The sequence below is a fragment of the Vipera berus genome (assembly GCF_964194415.1).
Source record: "Vipera berus genome assembly, chromosome: 6".
Taxonomy (NCBI): domain Eukaryota; kingdom Metazoa; phylum Chordata; class Lepidosauria; order Squamata; family Viperidae; genus Vipera; species Vipera berus.
Window position 1 is genome coordinate 64,803,679 of NC_138208.1, and position 19,111 is coordinate 64,822,789.

The 19,111-nt window shown below is 39.3% G+C and overlaps 1 protein-coding gene across 1 annotated transcript in view; it reads right to left on the reverse strand.

Moving 5' to 3' along the window:
* Positions 1-19,111, reverse strand: part of CYTH4 (cytohesin 4) — a 50,890-nt gene that overhangs the window by 19,350 nt on the left and 12,429 nt on the right. The window contains exons 2-4 of the mRNA XM_081331872.1: positions 7,962-8,044; positions 7,191-7,255; positions 1,748-1,814 (exon numbers count right to left, since the gene is read on the reverse strand). Coding sequence (XP_081187998.1) covers positions 1,748-1,814; positions 7,191-7,255; positions 7,962-8,044 — 215 coding nt within the window. The remainder of the gene's footprint in view (positions 1-1,747; positions 1,815-7,190; positions 7,256-7,961; positions 8,045-19,111) is intronic.

Here is a 19,111-nt window from a genome sequence, read left to right on the forward strand (position 1 = left end):
GAGTTCAGCATTAAGTGCAATTCACAATGGGTTACAGTTAGTGAAAAGCACAGAGATAATTACATCTAGAAAAGAAAGATAAGGAAAAAGACAACTTCAGTTCCATCTTTGTGTAGGCAAGTACCTGGTTGTGACAAATAGAAAGAAATATGGTGAAACCAAAACATGGGGATGTATAAGAGGTTCAGAATGAAATTAGCTGTGATTAACACAACTGCTACAATTAGTAATTGTGATTTTCCTTTTAAAGTATACGCTATGAATTCCAAAGAAGAGAAAGATGATTGGAGAAATACCAACACACTCTTTATTCATAAGGAAGCGGATGTCAGAAAGGAGCAGAATATTTTGTGTATTTGTAGCATTTTTCATTAGAAAGAGGACCTAGGGTGCTTTCTCATCATTCGTTAGAAAGAGGATTTAGATTTCTCAGAGCTGGACCTGTCTTTTATCATATGACTTACTTCCTTTCTTGTAATTTCTTAGTAGTCTCATTACCTGGCTTTCAAAAGTTTCATTCTAGTTTTCTAATTTCTTCCATTTTCTTTTTCATGTAGTATATGGTACATGGTTATAAAAATTGGCTTAGCTAATAATGTGTGTTTTTGTGTGTGTATGTGTGTTTTTATATAAAAGCAACCAAGAACCTTTCTCCATGGCTGTGTTAAAGTGCTATCTGTCAATCTTTGAGCCAGTCAAAAATGTTATTGGCATTAAAGTTGCTGGATCCATCAATTCCCTATTCTTCTATTGGCCCAATGCTGCCAAGTGATGTCATCCTTATTTATTACCCATGGGGCATGTTAAGAAAGGGCTTTGGAGAATTTCCTCATCTTTGTTTTCCCTCCTCTCATCATCCTCTGATTGGAAACAGCTATCAATTACACTCCTTATTGGGGCATAGGGATTGGGGGGAGTTGAATTTTTACCAATGGCTGGTTATGGCATATTTAATAATCTTTAGTCAAGATTCACTCTGACTTTGAGCAAATATTTTGCATATCTGAGTTCAACAGGAGCCCAGCTATTATCTGACAACGGGGATCTTTTTGACATGGGTTTAATACACTAAATCCAACTCAAAACAAATAAAAACTTTAGTGCTTTTCTCAAAGACCATTAAAGCCATATTCAAAAGCAGAGTAAACAATAGATAACTGGGTGGGGGTTATGCCATGAAATGGAAAAAAGAAAGAAACCTACTTTCTCTCTCCCTCTTAACCACCCAGCCCAAGTACCACTACCTCTCTTTCAGCTGCTATTTGGGCTGGTTCCTGAGATATGGATTGACTCAGTGGGTTAGGACGCTGAGCTTGTCGATCAGATGGTCGGCAGTTTGGCGGGTCGAATCCCAAGTGCCACGTAACAGAGTGAGCGCCTGTTACTCGTCCCAGCTTCTGCCAACCTAGCAGTTCGAAAGCACGTAAAAATACAAGTAGAAAAATAGGGACCACTACGGTGGGAAGGTAACAGTGTTCCGTGCGCCTTTGGCATCTAGTCATGCTGGCCACATGACCACGGAGACATTCTCGGACAAGCGCTGGCTCTTTGGCTTTGAAACGGAGATGAGATGAGATGAGTTGGAAACGACTAGCACGCATGTGCAGGGGAACCTTTACCTTTACTTTTTTTAGGTACAAGAGTAATTCCTTCCTTCCTTCCTTCCTTCCTTCCTTCCTTCAAATAGCTTTTTGAAACATGAAAGCTTTAAATCTTAAATTAAATCTCAATACAGACTTGTTCCTACCTTAACAGGATCCATATTAAATTTCTTCCGTCCAATGCTCAAATTCTTATCCCTCTGAATAAGTTTGCTGCAAATATAGAAACAGGATCAGAGCACAGGGTAAAACAAAGGAAAGCCACCTTCTGTCTTTTCCAGCTATTTGCTAAGTCCCAGAAATGTACACCAAACATGGATGCATTCAGGTTCAGTTTATACAACTGGTTTACTTAATTTTAGGCCCATTAAATCTCAGTCGCTTACTTGTTTTGTGTCACACAAAATATAGGTACAAATTAAGCATTACTAATTTATGAAATAAAAGGAACAGTATGAAGCAGAATAGATCTTCCCTGGTGTTGCTCTGTGCCCATTTTATGGAGCTTTTCATGCAAAAAGTTAATTACAAGCAATATTATAAGCAATAAAAGCAAAGTAAGTTTGGTCTTACTTTCTAGCACCAGGCTAGAAAGCCGTGGTCTGTGAGTTCTAGTCCCACCTTAGCCATTAAAGCCAGCTGGACAGTTACTTGGACAGTTACTCTCTCTCTCAGCCCATCTCACCTCACAGGGTTGTTGTTTGTGAGGAAAATAGGAGGAGGAAGGTCTGTTGGATACATTTGCCACCTTGAGTTATTTATAAAAAATAATAAAGGTGGCATATAAATAAATATTTCTATTCTACTATATATTACTGCTATAGTATAGTATACATAAGTCATCTACCCATAGGCCAGATCAAGATACAGAGTTCCAAACATATAATATTAATACAAACAATTTAAAATGAAATTGGAATAAAATACAATAATTTAATATATAGACAAGTAAAATAAGATAAAACTATTTTTCACCTCTACAATCTACCCCAATCAGTCCCACGTAGCTGATTTTATCCAAACCATTTTACTCAAACACTGTGCTGTACTAAGTGCTGTTTTCAGATTCTGGCCACACATAAGATATGTTTTAATGTGGGGTTCCCCATGGGTCATTCATTTAATATATGAACCAGGGTACCTGTCTCTCACCCTCTTATACAAACAACAGTCAAATAGTATGTGAGCCAAGTCTTCTACCTCTACTGCTCCGCAAATGCATATACGTCTATCAAATGGTATAGAATGGAACCTCGAATATCTGACCATTGTATCAAGCTGTTTGAATCCTACTTGCGTAAATATCTCCCTAAGATGTTTTGTCAATTATAACTCTAAATAGCTGTCTGTTTGAAAAGTATTGTTTGGCTTAGTAATTTTTTAATTTTGGCTTAGTAATGTTTTCAAGAAAACTGGGAAACTCTGTATGATTGACTTGTCAAATTGATGACATGTAATTGCTTATAAAGATATACCTGTCCCAATCAAATAGGCAAACCAAAATGGCAATTTAAATTTAGAATTTAAAGAAGAAAGTTTGCAGTTTTGACTAGTCTGACTTTAAAAAAAAACACTTTAATTGCTTGTGTTCCTTGTGCATATAAAATCCAGCTGTTTTTATTGGATCAGTTTCTGATCTCCCATGGAGCTCTCCTGGGTCCTGAATACCTACACAGGCTGCCTGTAACTAGATATATATATTTAAAGTGGCTAATTCAGTGTTTTTCAAACTTTGGCAACTTTTAAATTATATCAGGGGTGTCAAATTGCCAGCCCGCAAGCTGGATGCATCATGCCGAAACTACGCCCCCCCCACCCCATTGCTGGCAATGGAAAAAAAGTGTGATACGTCGCAACACATCATGTGACATTGCAAGTTTGACACTCCTGAATTATATGGACTTCAAATCCCATATTCCCCAGTCAGCACTGTGGTTCATTGGTTAAACTCAATTCTCCACTAATTTAACTAACAAAGTGAAGGCTGTTAGCTGCATGGAAGAAAAAAAACCTTTTATATGCAAAGAGCATTTGCTAGTTTTGTTTTATATATATATATATATATATATATATATATATATATATATATATATATATATATATATATATATATATATATATATATATATATATATATATATATATATATATATATATATATATATATATATATATATATATATATATATATATATACACATATATATATATATATATCCCCTTCATGGATTACTGCCTTGTCGTGGCGAAGGGGCTTGCGTAATTCAATGAAGCTATGAGCTATGCCGTGCAGGGCCACCCAAGACGGACAGGTCATAGCAGAGAGTTCTGACAAAACGTGATCCACTGGAGAAGGAAATGGCAAACCACTCCAGTATCTTTGCCATGAAAACCCTATGGACAGTACCAAAAGGCAAAACGATATGACGCTGGAAGATGAGCCCCTCAGGTCGGAAGGTGTCCAATATGCTACTGGGGAAGAGCAGAGGGCTAGTACTAGTAGCGCCAGAAAGAATGAAGCGACTGGGCCAAAGCCGAAAGGACGCTCAGCTGTGGATATGTCTGGTGGTGAAAGGAAAGTCCGATGCTGTAAAGATTTTTTCTCCATAGGAACCTGGAATGTAAGATCCATGAATCAAGGAAAACTGGACGTGGTCAAACAAGAGATGACAAGACTGAACATTGACATCTTAGGTATCAGCGAACTAAAATGGACAGGAATGGGTGAATTTAATTCAGATGACCATCAGGTATACTACTGTGGGCAAGAATCCCTCAGAAGAAATGGAGTAGCCTTCATAGTCAATAAAAGAGTAGGAAAAGCAATACTGGGATACAATCCTCAAAATGACAGAATGATCTCAGTTCGAATCCAAGGCAAACCATTCAATATCACAGTAGTCCAGGTCTATGCCCCAACCACCAGTGCTGAAGAGGATGAAATTGACCAGTTCTATGAAGCACTACAGCACCTTATAGAACTAACACCAAAAAATGATGTTCTTATCATCATGGGGGATTGGAATGCTAAAGTAGGAAGCCAAAAGATAACTGGAATAACAGGCAAGTTTGGCCTTGGAGTGCAAAATGAAGCAGGGCACAGGCTGATAGAATTCTGTCAAGAGAATACAATGGTCATAGCAAACACTCTTTTCCAACAACCCAAGAGACGGCTCTACACATGGACATCACCAGATGGTCAACACAGAAATCAGATTGACTATATGCTCTGCAGCCAAAGATGGAGAAGCTCTATACAGTCAGTAAAAACAAGACCAGGAGCTGACTGTGGCTCAGACCATGAGCTTCTCCTTGCAAAGTTTAGGCTTAAACTGAAGAAAGTAGGGAAAAGCACTAGGCCACTCAGGTATGAATTAAATCATATCCCTGTTGAATATACAGTAGAGGTGACAAATAGATTTAAGGAATTAGATCTGATAGACAGAGTGCCTGAAGAACTATGGACAGAGGTTCGCGACATTGTACAACAGGTAGCAACCAAAACCATCCCAAAGAAAAAGAAATGCAAGAAAGCAAAATGGCTGTCTGAGGAAGCTTTGCAAATAGCTGAGGAAAGGAGGGAAGCGAAAGGCAAGGGAGAAAAAGAAAGATACACCCAATTGAATGCAGAATTCCAGAGAATAGCTAGAAGAGATAAGAATGCCTTCTTAAATGAACAGTGCAAAGAAATAGAAGAAAATAATAGAATAGGGAGGACCAGAGATCTTTTCAAGAAAATTGGAGAAATGAAGGGAACGTTTAATGCAAAAATGGGCATGATAAAGGACCAAAATGGCAGGGACCTAACAGAGGCAGAAGAGATTAAGAAGAGGTGGCAAAATTACACAGAAGAACTATACAAGAATGAGCTTAACGTCCCTGATAATCACAATGAGGTGGTCACTGACCTTGAGCCAGACATCCTAGAATGTGAAGTGAAGTGGGCCTTAGAAAAGCTGAGCAACAACAAAGCTAGTGGAAGTGACAGTATTCCAGCTGAGCTATTCAAAATCTTAAAAGACAATGCAGTAAAAGTGCTACACTCAATTTGCCAGCAAATTTGGAAAACTCAACAATGGCCACAGGATTGGAAAAGATCAGTTTACATTCCAATTCCAAAGAAAGGCAGTGCCAAAGAATGTTCAAACTATCGCACCATTGCACTCATTTCTCATGCTAGTAAAGTCATGCTTAAAATCCTACAAGCTAGACTTCAGCAGTATGTGGATCGAGAACTACCAGAAGTGCAGGCAGGATTTCGAAGAGGCAGAGGAACTAGAGATCAAATTGCCAACATACGCTGGATCATGGAGAAAGCTAGGGAGTTCCAGAAAAACATCTACTTCTGCTTCATTGACTATGCTAAAGCCTTTGATTGTGTGGATCATAACAAACTGTGGCAAGTTCTTAAAGAGATGGGAGTACCAGACCATCTTATTTGTCTCTTGAGAAACCTATATGCGGGTCAAGAAGCAACAGTGAGAACTGGACACGGAACCACTGATTGGTTCAAAATTGGGAAAGGAGTCCGGCAAGGCTGTATACTGTCGCCCTGCCTATTTAACTTATATGCAGAGCACATCATGAGAAAGGCAGGGCTAGATGAATCAAAAGTTGGAATTAAGATTGCCGGAAGAAATATCAACAACCTAAGATACGCAGATGATACCACTCTAATGGCAGAAAGTGAAGAAGAACTAAAGAGCCTCTTGTTGCAGGTGAAGAAGGAGAGTGCAAAACTTGGGTTGAAACTTAACATTAAGAAAACCAAGATCATGGCATCTGACCCTCTCAATTCCTGGCAAATAGATGGGGAAGAAATGGAGGTAGTGACAGATTTTATTTTCCTGGGCTCCAAGATCACTGCAGATGGGGACTGTAGCCAAGAAATTAAAAGACGCTTGCTCCTGGGGAGGAAAGCCATGGCAAATCTAGACAGCACACTAAAAAGCAGAGACATCACCCTGTCAACAAAAGTGCGTATAGTCAAGGCTATGGTCTTCCCAGTTGCAACGTATGGCAGTGAAAGTTGGACCATAAGAAAGGCTGAGCGCCAAAGAATTGAGGCCTTTGAACTGTGGTGCTGGAGAAGACTCCTGCGAGTCCCTTGGACCGCAAGGCGATCAAACCGGTCAGTCCTAGAGGAGATCAATCCTGACTGCTCTTTAGAAGGCCAGATCCTGAAGCTAAAACTCAAGTACTTTGGCCACCTAATGAGAAGGAAGGACTCACTGGAGAAGAGCCTAATGCTGGGAAAGATCGAGGGCAATAGAAGAAGGGGACGACAGAGAATGAGGTGGCTGGATGGAGTCACTGAAGCAGTAGGCGTGAGCTTAAATGGACTCCAGAAGATGGTAGAGGACAGGAAGGCCTGGAGGAATGTTGTCCATAGGGTCGCGATGGGTCGGACACGACTTCGCAGCTAACAACAACAACAATATATATATATATATATATATATATATATATATATATATATATATATATATATAAAACAAAACTATATATATACACACACACACACATATATATATACACACACACACACACACACACACACTGTATGTATGTATGTGGCTGACACCTCACCATGATTGTGCTTGCTGGAAATGATCAATCTCCAGAAATATTTCAGCAATCTCTTGATTTATTTTCTGGAAGCAAGAAAAACCAATGAGTATGAATACAGCCAGAAAAACAGTGACCACATTGAATGTTTTCCAAATATTCTGTATAAGTGGTGAAAAAACAAACAATGATTACATGCCAAGTCAACAGATGTATGCATTTTTCAGTCATTTCATTTAGATGCAATACACACATGTATTTATCCTTAGAATATATGTCCATGATACAGATGAAAAATATATGTGGAAAGATAGAGATTCTCTAGATCAATAAATCAGAGGCCAAGTTGAGATGGTCATGCACCAAACCTCTAGTAATAATGCCAGGAGTCTTGTCCCAGAAGCATAGCCATTATCCAAATATATTGTTCTATCTCACAGGAAAATAATGCTTACTCGGGGCAATGCACTTGACTTTATAAGACCTTTTCTACTACCTATAACCCTATTAAATCCCAGGTCAAAAATTAGCTAGCTGCATTATTGATTTTCTTTCTCTCAGCCATCCCCAACCTGGGGTAATCCAAATGCTCTTGAGTAGACCTCCTATAATTTCCACTCCACAATCAATAGGCAAGTTGTAGTCTACCCCAGGGGTCCTCAACCTTGGCAACTTTAAGATTTTTGGACTTCAACTTCCAGAATTCCTCAGCCAGTCCACAAATCTTAAAGTTGCCAAGGTTGAGGACCCCTGCTCTATCCCATCTAGTTGGGGAATTAGAGTTATTCCTACCTGAATGTCTTCCAGAAAGTCTTTCTGATGCTTCTTCATTATCTCTAGCTCGGTGTCTTCAGCATCATTCAAGTCGGATGTATCTGAAAGAGACCAGCTTTTTTACTCCCACCATAAAACTCTCTGCAGTAATAAAAATAAGATCCAAATAGGTAGAAAAAGGATAAAAATATGATTTAAAAATCCCACTTACATATAGATTCTTTCATTCACCTTCATTTAAAAACAGGCAAATCTAGACTTTCATGGAATTTTCATGTTCCAGGGGACAAAATTGTTTGATTACTCCAGAACAAAACCCATGAGCTGTCATTAACAGAACATAAAGTGCTCACAAGAAAAGAAATTTGCCAGATAGCTGGGGTCAATGAATGAAAAATTCAAGTATTGAGGCAAATGGCAATGCAGTGTTGAAGTTCAAGTGGGTAATCAGAAGATAAATTTGGGGGGGGAAGAGTAACAGGAAAAGGCCTGAAGTAGATTGATGATGTTGATCCCGGAAACTGAATTTGCATTAACTAGAAACTTTTATAATGAGAGCTTTTCTGGTTATGCTTCTGCTTCAGCTATTTCTCAGATAAATGACACCATATGGATGTTATTGAAAAGTCTGTCTGTGTGTTTTTCATTGTTGAAAGCAGGAGCTGTGATGCAAATCCATGCAGATGCTGCTATTCCTGACAATTTAAAAAGAGTTCCAGATTTCTTTTCTGGCTTAAATGGAAGGCAAGCTGAACAGATTCTTCTTTCCTATTGTTACCATTTTTAGAACATACCATGATGCCTGCTGAGCTATCTTCTCTGAATAGATGTCTTCTTCTGGAGAATGAAATTCATGACTAATAGGGATTTGAATCCAAGATTTTGAAATGCTAGTATGCCACTCAATTTATTCTATTCAATTCTATGTCCCTATCCACTTATTTTTTTAAAAATAATATTGTGGGAATGACAGATCTGTTTCCATAAAGCTGTTTCAAATCTACTTGAATTAAAAACTTTAATTGCTGTTATAATATAGTAGTAAAATGAGTGGTTAAAAATCAGACTAGTGCAGGCGAGAGTATTCGCTGTGACATTCTGTGGACATTAAAGTTGGAGTTTGAAGAAGCAAGATAAAAATCATATTGGCATTTCTGGTATTGGAAAAAAAAACCTAAGAATGCCATGGACAGTGAAAAAAAATGGATCCTTGAACAAATCAACCCAGAGCTCTCACTCAAGACACATAGCATCAGGGTGAAATTATCTTACTTTTGGACACATCATGCAAACATCTAGCTCCTTAGAGAAGTCTGTGATGCTGGGAAAGGTGGAAGAATGGAGAAGAGGATGATCAGCTGCATGATGGATGGGATTTGTTACAGTGGCAATGGGTACACCCTTGGAAGGTCTGGAAAGACCTAATTGGGGCAAATTGTCATGGAGAAAATTTATGTGGTTTCTAAGAGTCAAAGATTTGATGGCACATAATCAGACAATCAATCAGTCAAAATGAGAGATTGAGAATAATAATCTTATGGACCCTTTTAATTCAATACAGCCTTTTTGAATGGGGGAAAAACAGGGAAAGAGAACAAATAGATAACCAAATGGAAATTACAGCAATACAGCTAATATTGGGTTATGAGAATGACTGCCTGTAGCTGCACTTTCATTGAAGAAGAAAGATTGGAGTGGAGGATCAGTTTCTCTTCCTGCCAGGTGTGATTATGCAGAGGTTTGCATAAAAGCAAGCAGGCTTTGGCTTTAGTCTACAAAATGGGGAGGGTTGGATGAGTTGCTTTGAGCTGGTATCTGCCCACATTTGCTCCAGTAAATGGCTTTAATCTACCAGGATTTCTTTCAAAGAAAACCAGTTCTCTGGATAAAGTGCTTGGGTCCCAGAAAACTCACAACATGGAGGACTGAATGAATAATTCCGTAGAGTCATTTTCATGTATATCCTGAAAGTGGTCCAAATTTGGTAGCTATTTTGTTGAGATGGTATGCATAGACAATTACAATGAGAGCTCAAAACCTAAAATTTATACAAGGATACCTGTTGTAATATCCTTATCTACATATATCTTCCTCCCCACTTGAAGGGGGATAAGATAGTAGAAGATTTTGAAAGAAATGGAGGCTTTATCAGAAGCTGTCCATAAATCTTACTCTAGGCTGTGCACAGTTTCTGTTTAGTTCTCAGGAAATGGGGTGGCTGACATCAGAGACAAAAGCCACAAAATGGTTTAGTAAGGAAGCAGAAGTAGCAAGCCAGCAGGGTGATGGTGGATACTAGAGTTAAATCATGAATGCTTAGCAAATATTTGTCTGTTAATGAGAAACAGCTATTGTAACTGCAAATAAATGCATTTATTTGATGTATAAATTGTACCATTTTTTGAGGCATTCACTCTAATGTAGAATAAAGGTATCACAGAAACTTATCACACAAATGTAAATGTCAGGTCTCTCTGTGCTTTGCTTTAGCTAAATACTGATATTCAGAATGGACTTTAGTTAGTTTAGGGAAAATAATGTTTAGCAGGGGTCAGGATCAGTTCTTCCATTAGAGAAAATGAGATGGTTCATTTCCAATAGGAGTTCTGCAGATTTAATTCACAGTAGTTATTTTAATTATTAGGACATTTTAAACCACATTCACATTGGTTTATTTGATTGGTCTATGCTACATTAGAACAAATATTATTTTGCAAGCACACTCAGTAGTTTAGTAGCACATCATCATTTTATTTTTGTCTTATTTCTGTTAGGATAGAAAAAGGAAGTATAATCCATTGGTCCTGGAAACTCTTTCTCTACTTTGTATTTCACATGCAGATTATTGCTAAATATGGTCAGAAAAAGGGAAGCCACCACCTAGACCCAAGGTGAAATTTGGGTAGGAAAAAGAAGGGAGAGGAACAAGAATCTCATTCAACATGCCCTTTTTTTCTTGGCTACATTTTTAAAAGAAAAAAGAGTAAGGCTGATGTGTAATTATTTGCTGAACACTGATATGAAGCCTGACAGATATGGTGATATTGACGTAGAAGATGGATGGCTTTTTTGAATGAAATTTTGTCACTGGGAGAGGATATTGATACATGAAATATTTTTAAAAAACCTCCACGTTTGTGTTTTCCATTTAATTTAGCAGCATGTTTTCTGAACATTTTTTCCCGAATGCACTCACAGATTGCACAGTCTCTGTTCTAGAGCAGGAAACATTCACATTCTCATATTTTTCTTTGACATACAGAGATAATTCACTGCCTAATGATTGTCTCAACTTACTATGTCACTTCCTGATAGTACAGTATGAACCATATTAGGGCACTCATCTGGTAATGCAAAGATGTAATATTTCGGCCACAGCTAAGATGAGCAATGGAGGCTAGAAAAGATACAGCAGGATAAAAGATACAGGAGCCATGTGGCACACTGATTAGAATGCAGTATTGCAAGCTAACTCTGCCCACAGCCAGGAGTCTGATCATGACAGGACTCAAGGTTGACTCAGCCTTCCTTCCGAGGTCAGTAAAATGAGAACCCAGATTGCTGGGGGCAATATACTGACATTTGTGAATTACTCAGAGAGTGTTGTAAAGCACTATGGAGCAGTAAATAAGTCTAAGTGCTATTGCTATTGCTATACAGAATTTTTGCAAAGCTGACTTAAGGCTTGGACACATGGGGCACTGTCACTATATTGGATGTTTTTGCTCAGATACAGGGTGTAAACAATGAGTGCCAGTGGCACAAAGTTGTTTTAGCACCAGGCAAGAAACTAGGAGACCTGTATGAAAATCCTGCCACCCATCTAGTTCACTGGAGTGCTGGGACCAATTACTATCCATCATCATAACTCCTCTTAGAAGGATAATATTCAGAAGGGCACCACTGAGATTATTGTAAATTCCTTGAAGATTAAAAAAAATGTAACAAATGTTGTTAATTTTTGCAAAGATGTTTCTGAGCAAGGTCAGAAAGTCAGCCTTTGGGTTTCACTTGTCATAGAACCAAAGAACTAATCCAGACCATCATTTCAATGTGCTTCTTTCCATTCTGTGAGGTGTCACTAAACATAACAGAAAGAAATCAAAGTCATTTTTTTACAATTCTTCAGTTTTGATTAAAACTTCATTTCACCAAAGAGTGAAGACAAAGTCGCTTGCATGTTTGAGATTTATCAATTCAAAGTTTTTAATAGATAAAAAATAGTTAGCAAGCAATTACCAAACATGATTATAAAAATACGTTTGCAACCTTAGTGACCTTTAAAAGGTGTCAACCATGGTTGCAAATAAGATGGTTATTCCCATCATGCCCCAGTGCTTAAAACCCAGCAGACACTGCTGCCTTGTGGTCTCCTCATCAGGAGTGACTGTCCTGAGCGCATGTGGGTAATCTCCCATCCTCTCCTTGTCCAGAGAGATTCTGAAGAACCAGTCTACTCATTGGCTCTTTGTTCTTTATTGCAGTCATTGGCTTGCTTTTTGTCTGCAGTCTGTCATTTCTTCCATTGGAAGTCTGAGATTCTTTCCCCTACCCAATGTAGAAGTGCCATTTAGAAAACTGGCTAGGACAGAATACTTTTCCAAACTGTCCTATATATTTTGTTAAAAGTGACCCAGATCTAGAATGAACCCATATGTGCATTTTCAGCTTCCTCTATAAGCAGTTGTTGTTTTCATACATTTCCTCTGAGCAATATTCTACGCAGAAGTAACCAGGATCACATAAAAATGTTCATTGATGGTGCAGTTGCAAGGTTTCCCTGGTGAACCTTTAATCTGGGAAGACCAAACCAGTGTGTTTGCAAAAATCTCCCAAAGTAGAAAGGCTGACAATGAATAGAGTTAGCATACTAGAATCCCTAAGGCAGAAAAATTGGCAAAACATCTCCTCCAGTACATGCATTCTAACCATAGACTGTTTAGTCCAACAGATAAATAATTTCCACTGGCAAATTCCCCTCAAAAAAGTTTATTCTGAAAGCAATGCAGAACAAGATGCAAAAAAGGAACAGAATTCTTTTAACAACTGAGAAAATCATTTTATACATAGCTAGAGCTGCTAACTTTTTCTTTTCAATATATAACTATTGTCTAGACGTATACTGTCAATAGTATAATTATTGAAGACACTGAAATACTTATCCTCTTTTCATCTGGCCACATTGGGAACTAAGCACTATATTACAGATTTATAACCAGCCACACACAATTCTCCAACCCCAGGGAGAATAAATGTTACAGAGAAAGATTTGGAAATGTTATTGCCTCATTTAAAGTCTCTGTATTTTAACAATAACACTATATATTTATTTATTTTAATTGGTGCACAATTAAAATAACAGAATAACAAAGTTGGGAGGGACCTTGGAGGTCTTCCAGTCCAAACCCCAGCTCAAACAGGAAACCCCACACCATTTCAGACAAATGGTTGTCCAATCTTTTCTTTAAAACAAATGAATGAACCTTTATTGTCAAAGTACAACTATGTATACATTGAGATTGGCTGAGTCTCCCTTCGTGTATGAGCACCCATAATTTCTGGAGGCAAGTCATTCCACTGATTCATTGTTCTAACTGTCAGGAAATTTCTCCTTAGTTCTGGGTTGGGTCTCTCCTTAATTAGTTTCCATCCAATGCTTCTTGTTCTGCCTTCAGGTGCTTTGGAAAATAGATTGATACCCCTCTTCTTTGTGGCAGCCTCTTAGATATTGGAACACTGCTATCATGTCACCCCCTAGTCCTTCTGTTCTTAAACTAGATATACCCAATTCCAGCAACCTTCTTTGTATATTTTAGCCTCTGTTTCCCTAATCATCTTTGTTGGTCTTTTCTGCACTCTTTCTAGAATCTCAACATCTTTTTTATATCGTGGCAACCAAAACTGGATGCAATATTCCAAGTGTGAACTTACCAAGGTATTAACACTTCATGTGATCTTGATCCTATCCCTCTGATAATGCTGCCTAGGACTGTGTTGGCTTTTTTGGCAGCTGCAGCACACTGCCGGCTCAAATTTAAGTGATTGTCCATTTAGAAAAGAATCAAAATATGCAATAAAAATATCCAGAGTTTAAACAACAAAAATAACATAGAAATAAGGCTAAGATGACTCACAACCACTCAAACCAGCCATGTCATGGACTCACTCATGGTATCAGCATATCAGGCTGAATGGCAAAGCCAGATTTTTAGTGCACTACAACAAAAGAAGGGATAAATCTAATTTCTCGGGGGCAATGTTCCAGAGGGTGGGTGCCACAGCAGAAAAGTTGTTCTTCCTTTAATGAAGAGGAGTAGTTTAAATACTCTTGTAACTCCAGCTCTGAAAGAGCATGGTCATTAATTTGTTTACTACTGAGCCAAGTTCAAGCTATTGATGTTGTTGTGCAGAGCCCTAGGTGACTTGGGAGCTAGGAAGAAACAGTTCTTTCTGCGTTCTCCTGCTAATGCTTATTTGTTCAATGTATACTTCCTTCAATATTGCTGGTTTCTGTCTTTGGAAAAGAATCTTCATGTTGTCCTTTTATTAGAAGGGGTTTATGGAAAGTTAACACATAGGGCTGTCTCCAGGACGATGTCCAGAAAATGGGCAACTCTCTCCAAGGAAGTTATCTCTTATATATATCTATATCTATATCTATATATATATATATAGATATATAAAGTATAAAATCTTCAAACACCAGGATGGATAAAAAAACAGTCATTTATTGCTAAAAGATCATAATAAGCAATAAAAAGTAACCGTTTAAAGCATATCTACCTAATCTAAGCTTTCGCTGGTCCTCTTAGATTAGGTAGATATGCTTTAAACGGTTACTTTCTATTGCTTATTATGATCTTTTAGCAATAAACGACTGTTTTTTATCCATCCCGGTGTTCGAAGATTTTATACTTTAAGTAAATATGCCTATATATATATACGCCTATATATATATATATATGCCTATATATATATATATATATGCCTATATATATATGCCTATATATATATATGCCTATATATATATATATATGCCTATATATGCATACACACACACACACACACATATATATACACACATACATAAGTATTTTTGTCCCTCTTCTATATTACACACACACACACACACATATATATATTTGTGTATATAAAGTACACAAGAATGAGAGGGACAAAAAAGACCTGGCTCATCCACCCACAGAGCAGCATGAAACCACAATGAGAAAAAAGAGGGAGACACCAACATTACCCGTTCAGGAATTAGAAGGGAGATGACAGACCAATGAGAACAGGATGGGATGTACGGCAGGAGGAATGCTACCAGATGTGACCATGCAACAACTTACAGGGGCCACAGGATGGGGCAACTCAGAGGACAATCTGGCAATGACGCTAAACAGCCACACACAAGCGGGAGGAGAGAAAGCGCCAAGAGTCAAACAAACACAAGTAGATGCGATACGATTAGGAACAATACAACTGGCTGAGGGAGGGGTGGGTAGACCGGTTACACGCTTGATGAGCAGAGCATTGAAACAGCTAACTACATAAGCAAATCTTCCAGCCACTGGCTTTCACTCTGACAACATCGGCAGAGGACCAATGAAAGCTTAGTATTAAGCAGCTTGTTTTTTTATATTTATCCCGGAGTTCAGTGACTTTGTCGTACTTTTGATATGAATATACCTGGGATTTGAGTTATATATTCCAGAACTGGTGAAATCACCACCTATATAAAATATTGCCACATATTATACATGAAGCCATTTTTGATGACCAATTGGAAGCAGCGATCAGTGAAATTTATTACAGATGACCATTAATGTGGGCACTGCACTGGTTCCTAGTAAGCCTCCAAATACAATTCAATGTTCTGTTTTTGACCTCTAAAGACTTAAATGTCTAGTTTTTAAAATACAAGCAGAGCTATCTTCTCCATGTACAACCAACTTATATTTGTTTTGAGTGGAAATGTTATGGGTTTTAACTTCACATGAGGTGAGGTCATGGCTGGCCTCAGAATTGTGTTTGTTGATGGTGGCCTCTGCTTTTCCTGAAGACCAAATCAGCAGCAACCCTGGCTTCATCCAGAAATGCAGTGAAGGTTGGAATAGTTCAAGGAGCTTTTGAAAGTTGAGATTACCTACTGTGCATGGATTTGTTTTTTACTTAGAAAATAGAAATTCAATCCACCAGTAGGGCTTAGTGATTGTGTTTGTGAAAAAGATCTTGAAATAATAATTGATATCAAACTGAATATCAATAAGAAGTGTGATATGGCTGCAAAGAAGAGAAATAGAATTTTAGATTGTATGAACAGAAGTATATTTCCATGAACTCAGTTTAAGAGAAGGCAACTGCATGTTGGCAAAAAATCACTTTGTGACAGTAAGAGAAATTTAACAGTGGACCCAATTGCTGAGAGTTGGGGACAGGGAGTTACTAATGATAGTTGCAAAAAAAAGAGGGGGAGATGTTTCTCATTGAATTACAGTCACCATAGTTCATATGGTAGCACTATGAGCAGGGTAGCAATATTTTCCAGATGTACAAATTAAAAAGGCAGAAGCTTTACACCATATAAAAGCAACCACTTGCCACACACAGCACATTCTTTGTTAAGTATTTATGAGTAATGTATTTATAGCACACTTTAAAAGATGTACTTTCAGGATGAGTTGACTATATTTTTTGTCCACCAGACGAACAGAACAGGTTTTCTCCAGGACCTCTTGACCAGCAATTGCCTACGCCACTATATACAACAAGAGGAAAAGCTCAATTTGTCAGAGCACAGAGATACAGATGTTATATTACATCACAAAACAATATCTGGCTATATTGGAGAATTTGGTGAAACCAATCACATAATACCTGCCTCCTGGTGGTCTGTGCATAAATTCAATTGAAAGCATTTTCACTTAAAAGCATAAGATAATAGATGATAAGTATATTTGCCAGAAAAAAGTATATTTGCCACGCTAGAGACCACCCCGCCCTGAGGACCAGTCCCAGGGCCTACAAAGAAGGTAGTAGCATGAGGCAACATGAGACATGAGCCGCGAAGACTTCTCACCATGTCGAAGTTTGGAAAGCTCTAAGAATTCAATGACACACACCCAGAGAGATGGTTGTCCTACATCTTGAGAATGGAAAACTACCTCTGAGCAAATGAAGTCACCAAAGATGGCCTGAAGGCTGCAACACTCCTCTGTGTGTGCAGGCCTGCAATGTTCGACATCTCTGAGAACTTAGTCGCACCAGCACAGCTGGAGTCCGTTATGTACGTGGACCTGAAGAAATGGCTTTGCAACCATTTCCAACCAAAGCTGTCAGTGATAGCATGGAGGCATGCTTTCAAACAGCAAGTACAACAACCCGGAGAGATGGCCACAGAATTCATCGTGGCATTGAGACAAGCTTTGTGCCTTTGTCAGTTCACAGACTTGGAAGAAAGGCTTCGAGATCGTCTCATCTGTGGACTCAGGAGTAGAGAGCTTCAACAAAAACTTTTTGCAAAGGAGACTCTCTCACTCCAAGAAGCCTTAAAAGAAGTTATGGCGCATGAAGCCACTGGCGGGGCTGTGAAGGAGTTGCAGCCCGCCAAAAGCACTCCACATGAAGAAGCCGTCCACCACAAGGATGCTGAGCAACGAGAAGATGTCGACTCTGACCACAAAGTCGACAAGATTCAACAGCACCAAGAAAAGGAACAGAAGCCCCTTTACAAGGCAGTTCCCTTCCTTCAATGTTTGGGCTGTGGCGGCCACCACTAACAAGCAGACTGACAATTCAGGACAGCCATGTGTCAGGCCTGTGGAAAATCTGGTCACATTGCAGCCATCTGTAGACCGCAGAAGGACCGCATCGTTCATGAGAGGTACCGGGGCCCTGGGGCACCACGGGAGCTCGCCATCCCCTTAAACAAAAACTTCAGCTTCAAGTCGAGCTGCAAGGTGTTGCTTGCAGGATGGAACTGGACACTGGTTCAGCTGTATCCATTATTTCACTTGAGACTTTCCAGTTCGTGTGCAGCTGCAGCAAGAGATGGGCCAAGCTTAGGCCATCCGACATCATTCTAACTGACTTCCAGAATTCCCAAGTGGCCATCAAGGGCGAGGCCACTTTGGCTGTAAAATTCAAGGGGTTTTCGGGGACCCTAGATGTGATCATGGTGGAGGGCCAGAGAGCAAGCCTTATTGGGCTTTATTAGTTTGATGCACAGGGCATTGAGGTAACCGGGATCCACCAGACACAAGTGGTGAGCTTGGCGTCAGTATGCGAGGAATTCACAGATGTTTTTGACACAAGCCTGGGAGAGTACAAGGGCCCTCCAATAGGATTTAAGCTTGATCCTTCCATAACGCCCATTAGGATTAAGCCCTGTTGAGTGCCTTTTGTACTAAAACACAAAATTAATGCAGAGCTGGACAAGCTAGTCAGTCAGGGGGTACTACAGCCTGTAGATAGGGGTGAGTGAGAAACTCCCATTGTCATGCCACTTAAGACCAATGGGGAGATCAGGATTTGCGCTGATTACAAGTGCACCAATAACCGGGCACTGCTGCAGCACACATACCCAGTGCCAGTCGTTAGCCACATTTTGCAAGGGGGTACCATGTTTGCTAAGTTAGATTTAGCACAGGCCTATCAGCAGATACCAATGGATGAGGCCACAGCGGCCGCACAAACAATTGTGACACATAGAGAGGCTTTTAGGGTCAAGCGCCTCCAATTCAGGGTTAGTGTAGCCTCGGGAATCTTTCAGGGAGTCATGGAGCATACACTCCAGGGTATTCCGGGGGTCTGCCCCTATTTTGACAATGTACTCATTGCCAGTGAGTCCACTGAGGTGCTAGCAAGGTGGCTCAAAGCCGTCCTTCAGCAGTTCCGCACAGCGGGGCTCAAGCTGAAAAGGGACAAGTATAAAATTGGGGTCCCTTCCACTGAATTCCTGGGGTTCCATATCGATGCTGAAGGCATCCATCCTGCATAGTCCAAGCTGAAGGCAATTCAGCTGGCACGAAGACACAGATCCAAAGAAGAGCTCCAGGCATTCCTGAGTCTCCTGAATTTTTACCATGTGTTCCTTCCTAACAAGGCCACAGTGGCAGAGCCGTTACATTGGCTCTTAGACAAGAACACCCTTTGGAAGTGGACCAAGG